Source organism: Equus przewalskii, chromosome 20 (genome assembly GCF_037783145.1).
Source record: "Equus przewalskii isolate Varuska chromosome 20, EquPr2, whole genome shotgun sequence".
In the NCBI taxonomy this organism is placed as follows: Eukaryota; Metazoa; Chordata; class Mammalia; order Perissodactyla; family Equidae; genus Equus; species Equus przewalskii.
The window spans coordinates 13,877,518-13,897,752 of record NC_091850.1 but is presented as its reverse complement, the minus strand read 5'-3'; the positions used below and the strand labels follow the sequence as shown (position 1 = coordinate 13,897,752).

The 20,235-nt window shown below is 39.1% G+C and overlaps 1 protein-coding gene across 2 annotated transcripts in view; it reads left to right on the top strand.

Moving 5' to 3' along the window:
• Positions 1 to 20,235, top strand: part of RAB3C (RAB3C, member RAS oncogene family) — a 273,620-nt gene that overhangs the window by 201,465 nt on the left and 51,920 nt on the right. For both annotated transcript variants that reach the window (XM_070586868.1, XM_070586867.1), the window contains exon 4: positions 15,260 to 15,384. In XM_070586868.1, coding sequence (XP_070442969.1) covers positions 15,260 to 15,384 — 125 coding nt within the window. The remainder of the gene's footprint in view (positions 1 to 15,259; positions 15,385 to 20,235) is intronic.

Sequence of the window (20,235 nt, the reverse complement as noted above, 5' to 3'; positions counted from 1 at the left end):
ATTCTGATTATCAGGGTTACATTTAGTGATAGAAGGATATTGAAAACTCTGGTAAACCACAGGAAGGAGATTGGAAAGTTTAAACCTAGTCTACCTGGGCACAGACTGTGTGGCCCCAGGAAAACAGGCCTAGCAGGTTATTGTTGAACCTGAAACATGCCACCCCCTCAAAAAGAATTACCCTACTTTTTCAAAAAGTCTGTTCTCTATGGCATTTTGAATGTCTTTTTCCCTTTGCCAATAAAGGATAGCTCAAGTGTTCAGGTGTTGCTTGTTGCTTTGTGCTTCTTCAAAGCAACCTGAGTAGCTACCTGAGTTCATTTGAACTAATCAAACTCTACTACTCCAACTTTATACCAAGGTAAAGCAGAAGCTCCCTGGAAAAATGATTATTTAAGAAAGTAAATCCATTGGTCTGTTAAAACAGAGTCTCTCAGCTGTGGTGCTATTGATGATTTAGGTCAGACAATTCTTTGTTGGGGGGTAGATGTCCTATGCATTGAAGGATGTTTAGCAGCATCTCGGGCCTCTATCTATTAAATGCCGGTGGCACCATCTTCCCCAGTCATAACAAAAATATCTCCAGACAATGCCAAATGTCACCTGGGGGACAAAATCACCCCCAGTCAAGAACCACCATGTTAGAATTATTGGATGGAAACTAATTGCTTATGTTTTTCAAACAGAAGAGTGTGGCCAAAATGGATACTGGTACCTTTGACCCATGCCCATTGAAATAAACCAAGACTTCCATCTCAATGGACTCATTGGGCAGAAATCAACCGCCTCATGTGACAGTATCAATGGCAGGTGGGTGGTGGGGTAAAGAGGCATCAACAGAGAAGAGAAATGGGAAGTGTATTGATGACTTAGCAAGATTGAATAGTGGCATTTTCCAACTAACCAGAATGGCCTGGTAGTGATGTCAGCATCTCTCTTCTTCTGCAGAATGGGAAAATTAAGGGAATAAGTGCTTGGCTGTTAAGAGTGGACATTTTTCTTTTAGAAAGGATTGCTTTGATTTGTATCTCAAATTTCCATGGATAATAGGAACGTGAAGCCTCTAGATACTTTCTGCTTGTTGCTTTCTGTGGTATGATATACTTTTTAAGACAGCATATCAGGCTAAAAGGATGACATCTGGATGGTCTCTACAGGTGGAAAATAGGACCTTTCTGACTGATGGTTATCTCTCTCCTCCCAGAGAGCTCACAGCCATAAACCAATATTCATTTTCAAGTTTCAAATTCACTTTGGGACAAATATGAATTTGGGGAGTTTCCTATAGTGTCTGGAATTCTTATATTGCTTATCCCTACCAATGGTAACTTTGAAAAATGCAAAGATTCAAGAATCATAAATTTCTAATTTTTAAATTTGTGTTTCATCTTTTTTTATGGCTGAGTGATATTCTATTGTAAATATATATGTATATATATTTACATACATATGTAATATATATGTAAATATATATGTAAAATTTGTAAAAAATATATACGTGTGTATATATGTATATCCACCACACATCTTCTTTATCCATTCATCTATTGATGGGCACTTGGGTTGTTTCCAAGTCTTGGCTATTGTGAATAATGCTACAATGAAACAAGTCTGATGGAGAAAGCCAAATACCATATGATTTCACTCATAAGTGGAAGATAAAGACAACAAACAAACACATAGATATAGAGATTAGATTGGTGGTTACCAGAGGGGAAAGGAGGAGGTTGGAGGGCAAAAAGAGTAAAAGGGCATGTGTACAGTGATGGATGATAATTAGTCTTTTGGTGATGAACGTGATGTAGTCTACACAGAAATGGAAATATAATGATGTACACCTGAAATTTATAGTGTTATAAACTAATATTATTTCAATAAAAAAATAAAAATCTGTGTTTCTACTACAATTTTTTCTGAAAAAAAGCTTTCAAAACTAGAAACTACTTTTTCTTTTATCAAAACTCTGCTTCCAAGGAGGCCTCAGGCACAAATTCTTTAGTAGTGTTTTGAAGTCAAAAGTACCTTTTCTTGTGAAAGAGCCATAGTTCTCAAGAGATGTCCTTCTATTTTTATCTGAAAAGAAACAATTTTGAGTTAAAATAAAGTATTTCAAACTCAAAAGCGTATTCTCTTCCATTCATGCACAGTGTTCCCACTACGCTGAGTATTAACATTCCCTGGGCACATCACATACTTTCACTTTGCTGGACTTTCGCCCTTACTGTTCCTTATGCTGGAATGTCTTTTGCTAGAAAAGCTAGTAACATTATCTTTTCATAGTAAAGCAAGCGCATAGTGTGTAGAGGAAAGCCAGGACCCCCAAATATGGGACATGGAATTAAAGATGGCACTGCAGGTGTTTGCTCCATAAATAAAAATTTTTATGAACCCAGTTGCTGCAACGCTTAATCCAGAGAGCAGGAGAGTTAATTATGTTGCTAACACTAAGGGAAATTATAGTACCCCCTGTGGTTATGGCTAGACGTGTTTTTAAATATCATAATGTTCCAAATAAAAGCATACCACAGTGAACAAATAGAAAGGGTATCCACCAAGTAGAAGAAAATAATTCAGTGAACAAACAGTTTTGAAAAATGATTAGGTTTAAGTCTGAATCAAATACAAATTAAATATGAGTAACATCTCTTCAAAGTAATTCTATTATTGATCTCATTATAAATTACTTGTGTTACAAGTCAAAGAAATGAAAAACTGAAAAGAACTTTTGGGCCGCTTAGTCTAGCTACCTATCAGCCTAAGATTGGCCACGTGGGTTTACTTACCAGATCAACCTAAGATATGAGAGAAGAGGGGAAGAATACTTCAATAATCTGATTGAAAATGTTAGTTTTTATTTCCTGAGACAAAGATCCAATTTCCTTGTCTTTAATTTCATCTTTGAGTTCTTGGTTTTCTCCTTTGGAGTCAGGCAAGAATATGTACTCTTTCTGCCACTTTCCTCCATTCACCAGGATGTCAAATTCTCAGCAAGTGCTGTATCATGCTTCGTCATTTTACAATTCGTTTGTTGTGCCTGAAGCTAGCTAAAGTTATTTCAAATAGTTCAGTAAACACTAGGGTTTTAGAATTTTGACGAAATTGCTTTTGCTTAACATAGCCTGTATTTTTCTACATTTGCTATTGTTCATTTCCCCTTATAGATAATTTTATTTTTCTCTTCTTTTTTCATTTATTTTATTGGATAGTGCCCACTCCAGAGTAACTAAAAGCTAGTACGTAGCCTTCAGTGTTCTCACAGCTGACAACATATATCCGGTTAGCTAAATTTGTCTGGAGTTGATAAATCATGATAGGAGAAAATTTAGTTACATTAACTTTATTATTTACTTTTCTTTCATTTCAAATTGCTTCAGGGCAATGAAGCCTCCATAATAGTTAGTGAAATAAAGCAGCTTAGATTTTTGAGCTACAAAATAGTGTCCTGTTTTATTTCCTGAACGAAAACCTATTCAAATGTTAACCTAGTGTATCAGTAAGGATCCAGCCCAGAAAACAGACCTTGGCCAGGTTGCTCAATAGAGAGAATCTAATCTCAGATAACTAGGGGCACGGAGACAACTCAGAGATTAACAACTGCTCCGGTTTAAGGTGATGTTCCTGAAGTCCATGAGCGACGGCAGCCTGGGAAACGTGCAGCGCAGGGGTCAGCCTCTGCCATACAGAGCGCAGCATGGAAAGGGCACAAAAAATATAGGAGAACAAATAGACAAATGACTGACACATCTAGAAAGTACCAGTCAAGAAACCGTGCTTCAATTGATACAAAAGTCCTCTGGGTGCCTGGGTGCTTTGTGTGTATGCCTGTATTTTCTTAGGGTTAATTTGTTATTTTGTTTTACTTTGAGATGTTTTGATTTGAGATTACTAGTTAATATGATCCCTTAAGAAGCATGGTGATACTGGCCAATTTCTTCTAAAGCAGGAATAGAATGGCAGATGTGTATTTCAAGAATGTATGTAAACAGGCATCTTAGAAGGAGATGCATCTTCTTTGAGCTGATGTATTGCTCTCACATATCAAGGGTAGCTTGCTCTCCTCACTTGTTTGAATGCTGAACTTCTAGAAGTCACTGGCACTAAAATGGTGCCATCATGGCCTCATGTGCCTCCAAGGGATATTGTGGGAACATAGATCATTCTGATTATACAGAGGACGATGAGACCCAGACTTAATCGGAGCGTCTGAGCTGAGCACGGCTTCAGTGAACCACTTCTCCATTGCACTACAAAGGGGATCTGCAAAAGAGCCGCAGGTTGTGTGCAAAGCCTGCAGCAGGACCCCTTACACCATGTGCTGTTTGACGTGGGATCTGAAACACTGAAAAGCAATTACTCTCTGCAACCTGGAGCGAATGGCCACTGTGGAGCTCAGCCTTTTCGTATTTTCCAGTTTTCTGAGGTCAGAGTTCTCTACAATGATGAAACCTCTTTGCTCTGGTTCATCTGAAAAACACTGTAATTTTAAGGGTGAGAGAGAAAGAGAGGTGATTTTACAGTGATTTTTGTGGCAAACAATAGAACAACGTTACAGCAACATTGAATGGGAGGGTTAAAAAGACAAATGTCGTGTGGAAAGAAGCAGACAGTTCCTGGCTTTTCCAAATCTGTTTTGCCAGAACCCAAGGCCTAGTGAAGGGACAACAGCTCCCAATTAAATCCATTGCTTGACCCTGAAGATGTTCTTTCTTTGCCTCCATGCTTATCATTTTCTTTCCTCCTCACTCCCCTCCCCTTTCCCCAAGACACAAAGCTATGTGGGCGGCCCCTTACCTGCAACACCCTCTTTTCTCTCACTGTACAGGAGGGCAGTCTGAGCTGAACTCACAAAAATAAACCACTGATGGTGGGCTTAGGGGCAAATCCCCAGACCATCCTCCCTCCACTGCCCTACACATTCCCACCACCATCGCCAGACATGGTGCCCCCAACCAACCTTACTTAGCTCCTTGGCCTCCCTCAGAAAGCCTCCTCCAGCTCTTCAGCTCAGAGACCCAAACCCCATTCTAGCACCATGATCCTCCACTTCACTCTATGCATTTCTCTGACATGAAGATTAAATCTTAGACTCATGAATACTTAAAGACCCATGATCACCCTTATGAAAGCCCAATCTGCTGGTCCCTATCCTGGACCTGCCACACTCCCTCTACTTCCCAGAGGTCCAGTCTCTGCTCTTCATCCCTGCCCCATTCCATCACCCCCCATGCTGCTGGAACAATAGCCACAAGCTTCCGACCGCAAGGGCCCCCACTTACCCTGCCCATTTTATCATTAACTTTTCAAACCAGACTTTTTCTCTCTAGTGAATGTAGCAGCCTGAGGACAGGCGCCAAATCCTACTTATTTCTATCCCTCATTACAGTGCTACTGAAAGCGTGGTCTGAAAACCAGCAGCATCAGCATCACCTGGGCGCTTGTTAGAAAGGCAGAGTCTCGGGCCCATCTCAGACCTCCTAAATCAGAACACCTAGGGGTGGAACTCAGAAGGTTTAGCAAACCTTCCAGGTGATTCTGATGCCTGCTAAGGTTTGAAAAGCAGCACCCTGTGGTATAGACACTAGTGTATTTTGCATGGTGGTTATTTAATAAACACCTGCTGATTTGAGTGTAATTGCAAGACCACAGCGGGAAGCCAGACCCAGCTTCCTGAGAGCAGAGGCCACATCTTCGTTATTGCTGTGCCCCCAGCTCCTTGCATAACTCCTGACGAAGCGTTTGTGAGGCTGAAATAGAATCGGTTAGTACTTTCTTTTTGTTTTTGTTTTTCTCCCACGTTAACCTTTGCTAATTAGAGGTTACAAAACAGCAAAGAAAATCACAATGAGGATTGTTTAGAGAATGATCTTAAGATAATGCATCAATGCCATGTGGATAATTAATGATATCATTTTGCCAGTAATAATAATACCCTCCGTTCATATAGCACCCAGTGGTTTTTAAAACTCTTTCAAGGGCATTTTCTCATTGATCCTCATGAAAATCTGATAAAAATATTAGTAGGCTTTGTTCTCCTCTCTTAAAGAAGAGGCAGAGATTCAAGGAAGCTGAGAGAATAGTTTTGGTGTCTGAATTAGGTATAAAAACTAGAACCCAGTACTTCGAACTGCTACACTCCAATGGAAAGGTTCCCATTTCAACTGCATTATGTTAGCTGAGTGTTTCAGGTAACTTACCCTCAATAAGTCTTCATTTTACAGTTGCTTCATCTGCGAAATGGGAAAAACAATAGTATCTACCTTATAGTCTTGCAGGAATTAAAAGACGTAACAATAAATGTAAAACCCTTAGCGTATTACCTGACACAAAGTAAGAGTTTAATAAATGAAGCTACTGTTTTATTATTTATTTATTGTTTTATGCTTACACATTATGTATTATTACTATATATTTTTTATTACACCACACTGACGCCTACCAGAGTAACTCCATATGTGGGTTAGCAAGGGCCAGGGCCTTCACTGTTTCTGAGGGTGTTCCTTGCTAACTTTAGGGGGCATTGAAGGCATTCAGTCTGACTCTCGTGACTGGGAGAGTTTGTCACTGCTGCCCTTCCGTGGGCGTCTACCTGTGCTGATTCCTGTGGTCATTACACCTAATAACCTATCAGGAAGATTGGGTGTCTGCTGTGGTCACCGTGGTTACTTCCCTTTCTCGAGTACAGGTTGCTTAGTCATTCCAAATACTGGCCTTCCTTCCATCAGCTGTTAACTGAAGTTATTATGGTTGATTTCTTTGTAAAATAAGATACAATCACAACTTTCACCCAAGTATGGAATAAACACATCAGAGATTTTATTTAATTCAGCAACTAGTAGTGGAAACAGTACATTGTTGCCACAGTTTCAAGGACATATTCAATGAGCACACATAGAGGCAATCAGGAATGCTGAAAGGAATTTACAAATAGTTGTAAAATAAGTTAATATCCATAGGGCTATAATCAATTGCATTCTGCCAGATGAATTCACTTGCATTTCTATTTTCTATTGGCAAGAACTCATTTATAAGATTATTCATCTTCTACCATCTATAGAGTTAGAGCTGTAAAATAGCTCAAAGATGATGAAAAGCGGAGATGATCTGGAAAATTATGCTAGGCAGGACTCCCAGCAATCTTGCTTGCCCGCTTCAAAGTCTTTCACAATTTTTCCTGACAGTTGGATCTCAAAAGAGTGGGCTGGTGTTAGAGGAATAGAGGATATAACTATATCCAGTTTTATTTTCGTGCCTGGAGAGGAGGCTTCACAGTCCTAGGCTTCAAAAGAGCTACGGGGACATTTCTCCTTTTCCTATCTTTATCTGCTCTTAATACCCATTTCTCCTTTTCCTGTGGCTCCGACTTTCAAAGTCCCACAAACTTGTGGCCCCACTCCTCCTTGGAAACCCCACCTTCCCCACAGGAGGAGGGAGTTTCCTCCTCCTCTTCCTATCTTAATGCGTTGTAAATGTCAGTGTTCAGGCTTTGGCCAAATGTGAATGGAGCTTCTCCTCTGCTCAGTCACTGGGGCTACGGAGGGGAAGGGGAAGGTTCTGGTATATAAGTGAGGGGAGAGCAGATGTTAGATTCTAAGTTCAGCTTTGCCTTCAGCAAGCCTGATTACTTGCCATAACCTAAGAAGCAAGATGTCTTGTCAAAGACCATGAATTCCCCCAGGGACAACACAGTCTTGTCTGGTTTGAGAAAAAGATATTTCGGTTAACATGACTTTGGCCTTCCCCACTGTGGAAGAATAACCCAGGCATTCTTGAGCCTAGGACCCACTGAAGGGGGCTCTCTCTTTGTTGTTCAGAGGGTGACACTTGCTCCACTTGGTTGTTGTTGTTTTTCCTTCTTGCATAGAAGAAGACAGATGTCCAATTGTTCCCACCACACATATGGTTTTAAAAAACAGAACTTGAAATTTTGTGAGATCAAAATGAGATCAGAAGTTATAGGAGAGGCATGATGGAAACAGGCCTAAGATTGAATTTAGACTAAAAATGCAGAATCTGATGTGGTCCACTGTGGTTCCAGGACCCCACTGATCAAACGACTGCTTCTTGAGTTCTTGGAATAAATGCTCAATATTGGCTCTCGGCAACCAACAGACTTACTGCAGAGAGGCACATCAAACAGATCCTTCATGCACGTCCAGTTCTGCTCATTCCCACACACAGCCTAATGACACTCTGTATGTATGAAAACTTGGGACATTTTGGTTTCCCTAGGAAACATATTATTTATTTTGTAAAGATAATCAAATATTCAGCATATGAATTTCTTCCCAAGTTCCATGTTCAGTAAAATGTAGTCACTTCTTTTCCCTGGAAGCAGATGCAGTGATTTCCCTGGGGAAGAACAGGCATGGGGAGCCTTGGGATGTGCATCCACATTGGCCACTATGTAGTTACGTCATCTCCATTAAGTCACTCCACATCTTGAGTCTCAGCTTTGTCATCTACAAAATGAAGGAGTCAGACTAGGACCCTCCAAAGCAACTATTCCACGATGTCAAGGAGCTAAGTTACTCTCTGAGGTATCCTTATCCTGACTATTGGTGTCAGAGCAGAAAGGAAAATGTGACTCCTCCAGACTGGAAGGAATAGCTGGTCAACAGATGGCCTTTGCAGGCTGTTGAGGGGCGAACACTTGCCTTCCTCTACCATGGACATCATCAGGATACAAAAGGCCATGGAAGAACTCTGCCAGCAACATGTCCTACAACATGTCCTTCCCATGAAGCAGAGCAAGAACAGAAGAGCGCTGGGGCTGGCCCAGTGGTGCAGTGGTTGGGTTTGCATGTTACACTTCGGTGGCCCAGGGTTCCCTGGTTCGCATCCCGGGGTGGACCTACTCACTGCTTGTCAAGCCATGCTGTGGCAGGCATCCCACATATAAAGTAGAGGAAGATGGGCACGGATGTTAGCTCAGGGCCAGTCTTCCTCAGCAACAAGAGGAAGATTGGTAGCAGATGTTAGCTCAGGGCTAATCTTAAAAAAAAAAAAAAAAAAAAAAGAACAGAACAGAAGAGGGCTGTTGGAAAATCACAATGCCTCTGATGGCTATTGCTCACCAGTGGCTCACATCAAATCTTACCATATTCCATTGGCCAAAGCAAGTTACTTGGCTCAGTCCAAAGCCAGTAGAGCAGGGAAATATAATCCACCTACTGGGAAGGAGGTGATGACTCAGTGAAGTGGTAACACAATCTAGTATAGGATTTCACCAACATTTTAGTAGTGCTTATCTGGGGGTAGTGAGATTTCTGATAATTTTTTATTTTTTGCTTTAGTTTTTGCTATTATTAGGATTTTTAATGAGATTATAGCAATTTTAACAAAATCGGTAAACCTATTTACTTAAATAATAAAAGATATCAAATATTGAGGACCAGTTATTTGAGGATACTTTTTTAAAGTTTCCTTTTTTAACTTTTTTATTAAATGAGTTAATGTATCCAGAAAAAGCCTAGCTCCTCAACTTCCTAAAGGCACCTATTAGCACTCACAGCGCATGTAAACCACTGGGGTTATTATGGTCCTGTTTTTGTTCCCTTGCTTCCACTCTCTCATCTTAAAATTTCTTTATTTGTATGTATCTTTGTAAACCACCTGCAAACACTTTGGACGTTAGATGGGAAATAGAGAAAGATTATTTAAAAACTAAAATAGAAAAGTGTGGGGAGAGAGTCCCAGGGGTGTGCAGCCCTGGTCGCACATACAAATAACCTGGAGACATTTTTTTAATTCCTATGATGAAGTCCCTAGAGGTTCTGATTGAATTGTTTTGAGTTGGAGTAATTTTTAAAAGCTCTGTAAGAGTTGAGAAAAAATCAAATAAATAAATGATTAAATTAGTGAAAAAGTAACAGAAGGGCCAATCCTATGTGATGAGCAGTCGCAGGTTGGCAAACATCCTTACAAATTTGAAGTTGACTGAGATGCTGTAAAGCTGAGGCTCCTGAATGTTGAAGAGAATAAGGGAAATGGACCCTCTGGAGAAATAGGAGATTCTAGAATTAAGAACAGAACTACTGTTAAGATCTGTCTGAGCTTCACTGGGTAGGGAAGAGCAAGTCACATCCTCTCTGATACCTCATATTTCCCATGTACCGCCCAAATCGGACCCTAGGAGACAATTGCTTTTTTGGTCATTGGAGTACATTTGGTGGACTGTTTTTCAGAACATTGTGACTAGCACGAGTCCATTTTCTATGAGAATAGTTTGAACTCATAGGAAGTTATTGATATACCCACAACAGGAGAAAAGGAATAAAGATATTGTAGGAATTTGTCTGTTTGTTTACAGCTCTCCAACTTATTTTATTCTGTACAGAGTTAAGTCATTTTTAAGTGAAATATGAAAAACTCTTTTCATCTCCCTCTGTCTCATGATACAAAATAAAAACAAAAAACAACAAAAACCCTCTCTCTCTATATATGTTTATATAGAAAATATATAATATTTATTTATATATAAAATATATGTAAAATATAAATATATATATAGAGAGAGGAAGGATTGTTTTGGTTTAGTTTTTGTTTTTAGCTAAATGACAAATAACAGATTTTTTAATAACTATGATCTGGTACTGGTAACATCTGAGTGAATTGCCATTTGTAAAGTAACCATGGTGACCAGCATATTGCTTCTGATTCCATTAATCTTGTTGAGATTAACAGTAAATCCCAAAGGATCTTTCGCAGTGATTCAGAAATAAATCATCTTTTCACATGTATATTATTTGGTGACAGCCACTTTCTTTAAATGTGTCTCTTTAACCAACAGAGAAACAAGACAGTCCCGAATGAGGTGATTAAAAACCTATCCCCCAAATAAGAAATTTTACGAAAATATAGTAAATGACCAAAAAAAGTAAATACACAGAAATGCCATATGAAAGGAAAATATATTCAACAAACGTGTCATATTCCTAATAGACATGCCAGAGAAAGGCTGTTCGCTCCCAGTTAGAAATTTACTCGTAGGACCTCAGCCTTGACATATGAACTGCAGGCAAAATTTGAGATTCTTTAATGAAAAACATTTCAATTATTGTTTAAAATATAGGAATTAGAAAGGACGAGTTTAGCTGGATTTGGGAGGAGGAACAGCTGGCTGCCTAAGCTGTGGCTAATAATGTGTTCTATTTGTAAAGAGATGGTTGAAACCACATTTGTCCTACAGCAGCCCCAGAGAGTAAGTACAAAATGTGGTAGCCTTGTTTTACAGATGAAGATACTGAGGCTAAGGGTGCAGAATGACTTCCTCACACTCACTTCATATTCGAGCTTTCTTTTAAGTTGGCTGAATAAATTGTCTTGGATTCTGAGTTGAAAGGTATGGGAATTGGACTACCATCCCAACATTCTTCTGACCTTAATCCATATCACAGTCTAGATAAAATATGCACACCTCTGAGTCTTGCTCAATTCATGGCGCTTATACTTCCTCTACAAGTTTTCCTGAGTTAAGAGAATAATGTGAGCTCTCATTGCAACCTAGGTCTTCATACATAAAAGAAATTCAAAGAAAACAATAGCATTTTAAATAATCTAAGATGCGTAATTTTTAGTATCTTTACATCTCTGAAATTGGGCTGTGTTGTATGATTAATGGCTTATTATAATTGCTAGGCAGCAGTATCAAAGATGGATTTCATTGCCTGTGCTTGCACTAACTTGGTCATAGCTACTTATATTGTCATTACCTCAATTGAGTGGTGGAATTTTTGGTATGGGGGTAGAAAGTTATTGTGTATGCAGAAAGGGTTATAAATTTTATATTAGTGATGTGAATGCTCATTTTGGAGTAATACCATCATTTCATATTTTCTTGCAAACCAACAACCTAGTGCTCTGCAGGACTTAAGAAAGGAAGATATCCACAAGTAGATGGGTATGTTGACTTTTGTTATTGAGATAGTCCTGGAATGATTATCTATCATGTACTAAGCAAAGTAACTGAAGATAGGAAAAATTGCTAAATCCCTCAGAATACGTGAAAGAAATTTCAAAGCAACAAAAATCTGATGTGACAAAGTGCGTCTAGCAGGACTATTGTTAAAGCATTGTATCATTGTTTCATTGGCTGCTTCTTTTTGTTCTTGGCCACTTGTAAAATAATTTTTAACTTATAATTTATGGCATCTTAGAGTCTATGAAATATGGTAATTCATGAATCAACCAGCATGGTTCTGACCACCTCTAGCTGGTGATTGGACTTTGCCTAAAGCTGCTCTGTGTTGATGGTGGACATCATCAAGAAATCCAAAATAGTCAAAACCAAACATTGAGTGTTTGCAGCCCTAATTCCAAACGTGAGGTTAACCAACTCTGTTGGCAAATTAATCTTTTGATTACCTCATCACAAATGCTCCAGACCACAATTCCTATTTGATTAAAAAGAGAAATAGTCTCTGTTGGCTCTTTAAACTTTCAAGATAATGATTCTTTATAATTCCCTGGTAATGACAGACAATATTCACTTTACATGATTTCCTTGGCAATTTAGGACATTGAAGAGGATACATTAAAATATGTCTGATATAATAACAAAGGGAAGGGAGTGGTTCTGATATAGTCATGGCTCCCTCCCTCCCTCCCTTCCCTCCCTCTCTCTCTCTCTCTCTCTCTCTCTCTCTTTCTCTACATCTATCTATCTATCTCTCTATATGTAGGTATATACATATATATGTTCTTTTCATGTATTGTTACAAATTGTTAGGAAACAGGGAATGTTGTGTATGCATAAATGTATAATCTATCACAGTAGCCTAAGACTCCATGGGTTATCAAGTCAGCAGAACTGAGATACTCAGACAAGTTAAATGGCAGAAACAGGCATTCCATTAACTTGATTAAAGAGCACAAATCGGCTAGCTGGGTTGTTTCTTCTTTACCTTCATAAATGCACACCCTGGCTTAAGTATATGTCGTCAGGGGTGCAGTAGGATGAGTTTGCCGAAGTCAGAGGAGTGCTAAATTTCCCCAAGCAAGCATCGTCCTCAGTAAACTCAGGAAGCAGTGTCATTTACATCCTAGCCCCAACCCCTTCCTGACACAACTATGACACTCTTATGACTTCTGTCTCACTACCTTTTTTTTTTTTTTTTAAAGATTTTATTTTTTTCCTTTTTCTCCCCAAAGCCCCCGGTACATAGTTGTATATTCTTCGCTGCGGGTTCTTCTAGTTGTGGTATGTGGGACGCTGCCTCAGCGTGGCTCGATGAGCAGTGTCATGTCCGCGCCCAGGATTCGAACCAACGAAACACTGGGCCGCCTGCAGCGGAGCACGCGAACTCAACCACTCGGCCACGGGGCCAGCCCCGTGTCTCACTACCTTTTTGCTGGATATTTGGTTTCTAGCTGTGTGCCAGGATAAGAACTTTCTGCGTTAACATAGCGCCTTTCCAGGCATAGGCCATGCTTTGGCTTATAAGACCTACAGGAGCAGAGAGGTAATAAAAAAAAATTGCCTAGGGAAATCCATTTAGATTTGAGTTCCTTTAAAAGAACCTTTGGAATTTCTTTGTAAAACTATGTTAGCACTTGAGATTTAAGGTGTACCTATCCATCTGGAGGATATTTTTTACACCTTAATTCACTATGAATTCATCATTTTTCGTGTACCCCAAACATAAAATGAGGAGAGGGAAAAGTATAGAGTTTTGAACATCTGCCTTTATTTTCCCAGTTTATGGATACATGCTGAATCTCACTGTTGGTAGCGAAATATATTATTAACTTAGGTATTGGAGTTAGAAAGGTCACATCCTCAGATTTTTCTAATAAAATATGATGTGCCTCTGAGATGTTCATGTGGAACCAAGAGTATATTTCACCAGATATTTTAATCTTATTTGAAAACTTGTACTTGGTTTGGTTGAATACTCTAAAATAAAACCCTAGGAGTCTAACTGCATCTTAGCTCTTTCCTTTCTTCTCAGGAGGGAGAAACAGTGATCACATCTCACTGAAAGCTCTCCTGCTGCAGTTTAAAGCTATTTGCTTTTATTCTCTCTTCAAGTTGAGAACAGCTCGTCACTATTTTCTATTTAATAATCCTGAAGGACTTGGCAATTGCTAGTAAGAACATTCCCAAACTTCTCTTTTCGACACTGTACAAATCTCAGTATCTCTCTCCTGACCACCCACTGAGCGATGTTTTTCCCACCTATCTTAGATTGTTCTCCAATAAGAACATGGCCAATATAAAGGGAGGATTAAGAACATGGCTTCCTTTCAGCCTCCGCTCTGAGATGACAGCAAATGCAGGAGAACTTCCCTTCTCAAACTTTTCAAGGGTAGCGTGGACACACGTTTAAGAGTACGGGTTTGATAGCTCTCCAACCCACGTTTCATTTCCAGATCTGCCACTTTACTGGCCGAGGGATCGTGGGCAAATTATTTAACCTCTCTATGCCTCGTTTTCCTCAACTTTAAATTGGGAATGAGAATAATATCCCCCTTGATTCTAAGGATTAGATTAATGTAACATATATAAGGAGTTGAGGACAATACCTGCAAATATTAACTATTGTAATATTATCTAAGTTTCAAAATCAAAAGTTGGTTATGTGCATCATGATCCATACTGGAATCTTATTTGGAATTTTGCATATCCTGTTTATAGTAACTTAAACCATCAGCCCATTATATTTTAAATTCTGATATGAATCAACTTGGCATTTTTCTCTTAAAAATGTAAAGCATGAGTATATTAGTTCTTATGATTTGTTTTAAAAAACTATCATTATCCCCAGATTTCCTGGCTCCCAATTGCCTTAGCTCTTTAAGTTGTTATTGTAACAAGGGAAAATGATGTTTTTGTGTAATGGGCCGTAGAGTGACCAACCATCTTGGGTTTCCTGGAACTGAGGGGCTTCTCAGGATGTGAGATTTTTATTGCTAAAACTGGGAACATCTTGGGCAAATCGGGATGGCTGGCCACTCCAACTATAAAGGTACTACATAAGGTGGAGGTAGACAGGGGAAAGGAACAAGCAGTAGTAATATTAATCTCACCAAATACCAAAGAATTCTTAATACAACACCATTGCTCCCTTGATTTTTGACTCATGCAATCCCTGATGAATATCTGAAGGATAAAATTGCACTGAAATGATTAATTCTAAATGTCAGGCATTTGGGCTTCAGTTTTTGGTATTATCGTCATCTGTGGGATATATTTCTTCTCCTTCATTTTATGTTGTTGTGCTTTCCTGTAATCATTTTTTGCCTGTTCTTTTTCTTTTAGGTCAACTCAAATCAAAACATACTCTTGGGATAATGCCCAGGTTATCCTGGTTGGGAACAAATGTGACATGGAAGATGAGCGGGTCATCTCAACCGAGAGAGGCCAGCATTTAGGAGAACAGCTTGGTAAGAAACTAACAAATAACAAGAAAGAGAGCTTGGTAATTATTTATAGTACTGTACAGAGTCCCAGCTAATTGCTAGGGTGAATTTAATGAAAATATTGTCAACCTGACAGTGGAAACCAACACATCCTCCATAAGTAGTAAGTCAATTTCCTCCTACTTTTTGTGCCATCATTAGAATCCATGCACAATTACAGAAGCAAAATAGCCAGAATTTCATCTAGTACAAGATATTCAAATTCTTATTCTATGAGAAACAGGATATATCTTGCCTGCTATTGCTTTGAGATTTTTTCTCCATACAGAACATTTTGCATTGAGTAAGCACTTTATTATATTGTGAGATTGTTGTTGTTCTCAAGTTCCCGTTGGAGGGGTGTAATGGCACAGAATAGATCACATTATAGATTCTGGTTCAAGGGACAGCACTGACAAGCAGTGTTACTGTTACAATCCTCTTTGAAACTCAATCTCCTCATCTCTCAAGAATGAGTATCATAACCCATGCCTACTTTACCAAGTCCTTAAAGATAAGATCAACTGAGATAGGAGAGATGAGAGAGCTCTAGAAATGGCAAACCCATTTCAAACACAAAACATTGCAGAGATTTAGTGCGAAGAAGGGAATCATGATTGATCTAATAATTTAAGGCATTCTTACTGAGCACCTGTTACATGCCCTGCACAGTGCCTGAAATCACAGGGGATGCAAAAAAGTGTGAGGCACAGTCCCTGGACTCAGTTTGCTCTCAGTCAAGTGTGAGAGTAGAGATAGACACAAGAAAGCAGAAATAACAAGAGAACAAAAACCAGATAATTAAAAGATGATGAGCTAGGAGGCAGATGCCAAGAGGAAAGCAACTGGGGGAGGGAGGCAGACACAGAAAGTTGCCAGAAGGACATGTGGGAGTAGAGTTGGACAGGAGGCAGATAAAGAACAATGCAGAGAAGACACCTGGAGAGAGAAAATGTGTGGAAATAAGCAGAACAGCTAGGAAGAGGTGAGTGATGAGAGGAGATAGAGATCATATGCAAGATAAGATTTGAGTAGTCCCTAAAGGAGAGTAGAATATGAAAACCACAAAGAGGAGAGGAAGAATTATGAACAAAAGGCACAGTGGAGCAAGGACATCAAGAGGGCAGTGAGTAGGAATGTTGGAACCTAGCATGATCTTATGGAAGTGGAGAGTGGATTTGGGGAACAATACCAGCGCTAGAGAAAAGGAGCTGGAATTCTATTCTTTTCTTTCTTATTTTTTTTCTATAGACAGTAAAGAACATTGCGGTATTCTTAGCAAGAGAGAGTCTGGCTTTCCAACATTTTTGGCCAGGACCTGCAGTAAGAAACGCCTTCAATCTAGCAATCCAGTGCATACATACGTAAAGAGAATGAGAAAATGAAATAAAAGTTTCACAAAACACATTTACCCGTACTAGATGAGATTCATTCTGATATTTTTCTATCCTATTCTCTTTCTTCTTCTTTTTTCTTTTAATAATTGTTTCAACCCACTAAATTGATGTTAGGACCCAACAATGGGCCTCAAGCTACAACTTGGAAAGCATTGCTGTGAAAGGGGTGCTTTGAGATTAATCTGCTGGGATTGTGCAGCACAGACTGAAAAAGCAAAGACCCTTCCAATGGGTCACTCTATCACTTGGTAATCCCATGAATGAACTATGCACAGTCCAGTCTGAGAACCTGAACATCTTCTTATGAGATTAACAAGCTCGTTAGACTAAAGGCTATCACCTGATGACCACAAGAACCCTTCCACCAAACATTCTTAGAGCCACCTATGAGAAAGCCACACAGTTGACATCTGGTCTCTCTGTGGCTGCTCTAGAGCCTTTATCATCTCATGCATAGGGCCTCTCTCCATTCTATCAATTTAATGATGTTCTTCAAAAGAAGTCTGAAAAACTTGGCAGTCTTTCCTTGTCCTTTTAGCACCTCAAGAAGGGGAATGGAGACTAGTAGATCTCCAAGACAAGAGAGAAAGGAAGCCTAGGAGAGGGTTGGCAGGGTGTCTTCTTGAGATTGTCTCTTCCCTCCCTGTATTTTCTTGACTGGGGAGGCATATGCCACATGCGGTAAGAAATTGCTACATATATGTAAGTTGTCTCTGTATATAAACGTGAAAATTGTTTGATTCAAAGAAAAATAGATCAGAGCCAAGAATTGTTTAACGTCATTAGTACGAAAGAGCCACAGAACTGGCTAAATTTTTTTACCACTCTAATAAAGTACTTGGGTGTTGAGAAGATCAGGTTATGGAAGGAGACATTAGCATGATGGGAATGCATCAAGAGGTTGCTTTCCTTAGACCTCCACCGACTGGCACAAACACAAACCCTTTTCAAGCAGTACGTGGATGGAGGAAAGTTCCTGAAATTGTGAAGCAGAAATGTTTTATGTTACTGTGCAAGTTCTTCCAAGGTTTTCTAATGGATTTTTTGCTCTCTATTCAATAAAACCCAGCAGTTGTCATAACAACAAACACTTGTGCATTCTTAGGCTGTCATTTACCTCCTCTAATGTGGTTTGTTCTTCTCATGACTACAAACACTTCTACTAATGATCATGAGAGATCATTTTTATGGGGGAAAAGAAACACCCTTACAATCTAAATTTAAAGGTTTTAAAGGTCTTTGCTTTATTTTTAAAACTTACTGATAAAACTCCATTGTCCAGAATACCATCCTATACACACAGAGGCTGGGCACCGTTTTTCAAATATCCTTACCACATCTTGGCAGATGGCTCAAAATAATTGCTTTATCCATCTAGTTACAATTAATTCTCCATTGTGGATGGTTATGTCCATATAACATTTGCTCATCCTAATGAAGGTATGTGATGGAACTGAGCTTAGTTGAGCTCTGTAAAATTCTCGTATGGAAGCTGCCCTTGCCAATCCAATTTAGTTCCCCAAACATTTAGCAGGAATTTACAATATGTCCAATGCTGGGAATGCAGTGACAACCCTACCTTCCAAGAACAAACATTATAGTGCCTCCAATAGACTGTATGGACAATGAGCATTTTTCTGGCCTTCCCTTTCCTGATTGTTTTGTTTCATTTGGTGCTGTGGGAATGCCCTCCTTGTCGAATTTTGCCACCTTGGCTTCTGTGCCCTGGTGCTCTCCGTTCTTTTCCTCCCTCTCTAGCTGTGCCTTCTGTTCCTTGGGAGACTCCTCCTCGTTCTGCCTCTTGCAGTTTGGCTTTCCACTCTTGGCCTACCACTCTTCCCTCTGGACACCCTCCCTTAGATATTCCCATCCACTTCCAGTGTTTGTACTCCACCTACAGACTAATGACAGCCAATTAGACAGCCAAATCATGTCCCAGCCCTGACCTCTCACTTGAACCTCAGGCTCATGTACCCACCTGCCAGCTGTGCATATTCAGTACTTCCGACTTAGGGTGGACCTCTAATCCTCTGCAGCTGAATCAGCTGGGGTTCTTTTTCAAGTACATATTTGTCAACCCCAACACGGGCCTGCTTCATCAGTTTCTGAAATTGAAGCCCAAGAATCTACATTTTTAACAAACACCCTTCTGACTTTTATACAACATTATGTTTTTAGAACATTGGCTTGGATGGTGGCGAGTGTTTGGAGAGGGTGAGGAATCGCCCCCAGAGCCGAACGTTATCCTATAGCTGGTATTATTCTTCCTGTGCCTGTTTTTAACATTTACTGTAGATACATGTACCTATAACAATATATAGGAATGTTTTAGATTTTTATTTTATCCAGATACCAAATTTATAATGTGACAATAATCTATATATAAGTACAATCTCATAACTTAAGTTTTAAGTGTAAAAATATTAAGTGAGAAGAAATTGGGAGAAATAATTAAAGATATGTTTTCCTAAAATAGAAGTACCTTAACTGGTAATAAGAACAAAGAAATTTATGGAGGGGAAGGGGTTTCTATTGCATTGAAATTGCAGGTAAAAAATACTTCAACCATTTTGATATGGGCAGAAAGTGCTGAGACTCTGAAGTTTCTCAGAACTGTCGTCAGAGAAACAAAGGCTGCAGGTAAACTAAAATTGCTTCTGAAGAGATGTAATTATTTTTTATAAATAATTTGTAAGGATCCAGTTTTGAAGTGTTTTAATGTGCATTAATATTTCTTCCTAAAGCAAATAACAGATACATATTCCCTACAACTCTCCATTCAAACGATTGTCGTGATATCATGTGCATGTATTATTAAATTCTAGACCCTTCCTCTGCATCCTTCCCCCTTGTCCAGCACAGACACTGCATGAGGATTTCTGACAACTCTAAAATATTCGAACACTTTACCATCTTTCCTAGCTGTGAAGTTTGCCTCCTATTCTTTTTCTCATTTAATGACTTTTTTGTTTTGATTATTTATCTGACAAATGTTTATTAAACACCCATAATGACATCAGGGAGTCGTAAAATATGTATCTTTTCTCTTGTGCACCTTAACATGTGCTCTGTGTATCAGAAATACAATCAATATCATGAATACATAAGTTAAACAGGGCTGGAAAACATCAAAACTAGTATAACTTGAAGGGTGAGAGAGGGGAATGGAGTTCTAGAAGTAGGTACCTGCTTCTGTTTTAGGAACATGAAGACTGACAAAAAGATATGTTCTATGTCTATAAACTCTGAAATGTATTGATTTGATAAAGACTGGCTTAATTAAATAATTCCTTCAAGGGAATAATCTCTTGAAGTAGATTGTCTTTGGAGGTGGAAGGTGTTACAGACAAGATATATAATTACTTGCCAAATTGTCTAGATAAATCAAAGAAGGCAGATCCAACATGGCTAATAGAGAGTTTGGGCTCTCTGTGGGACA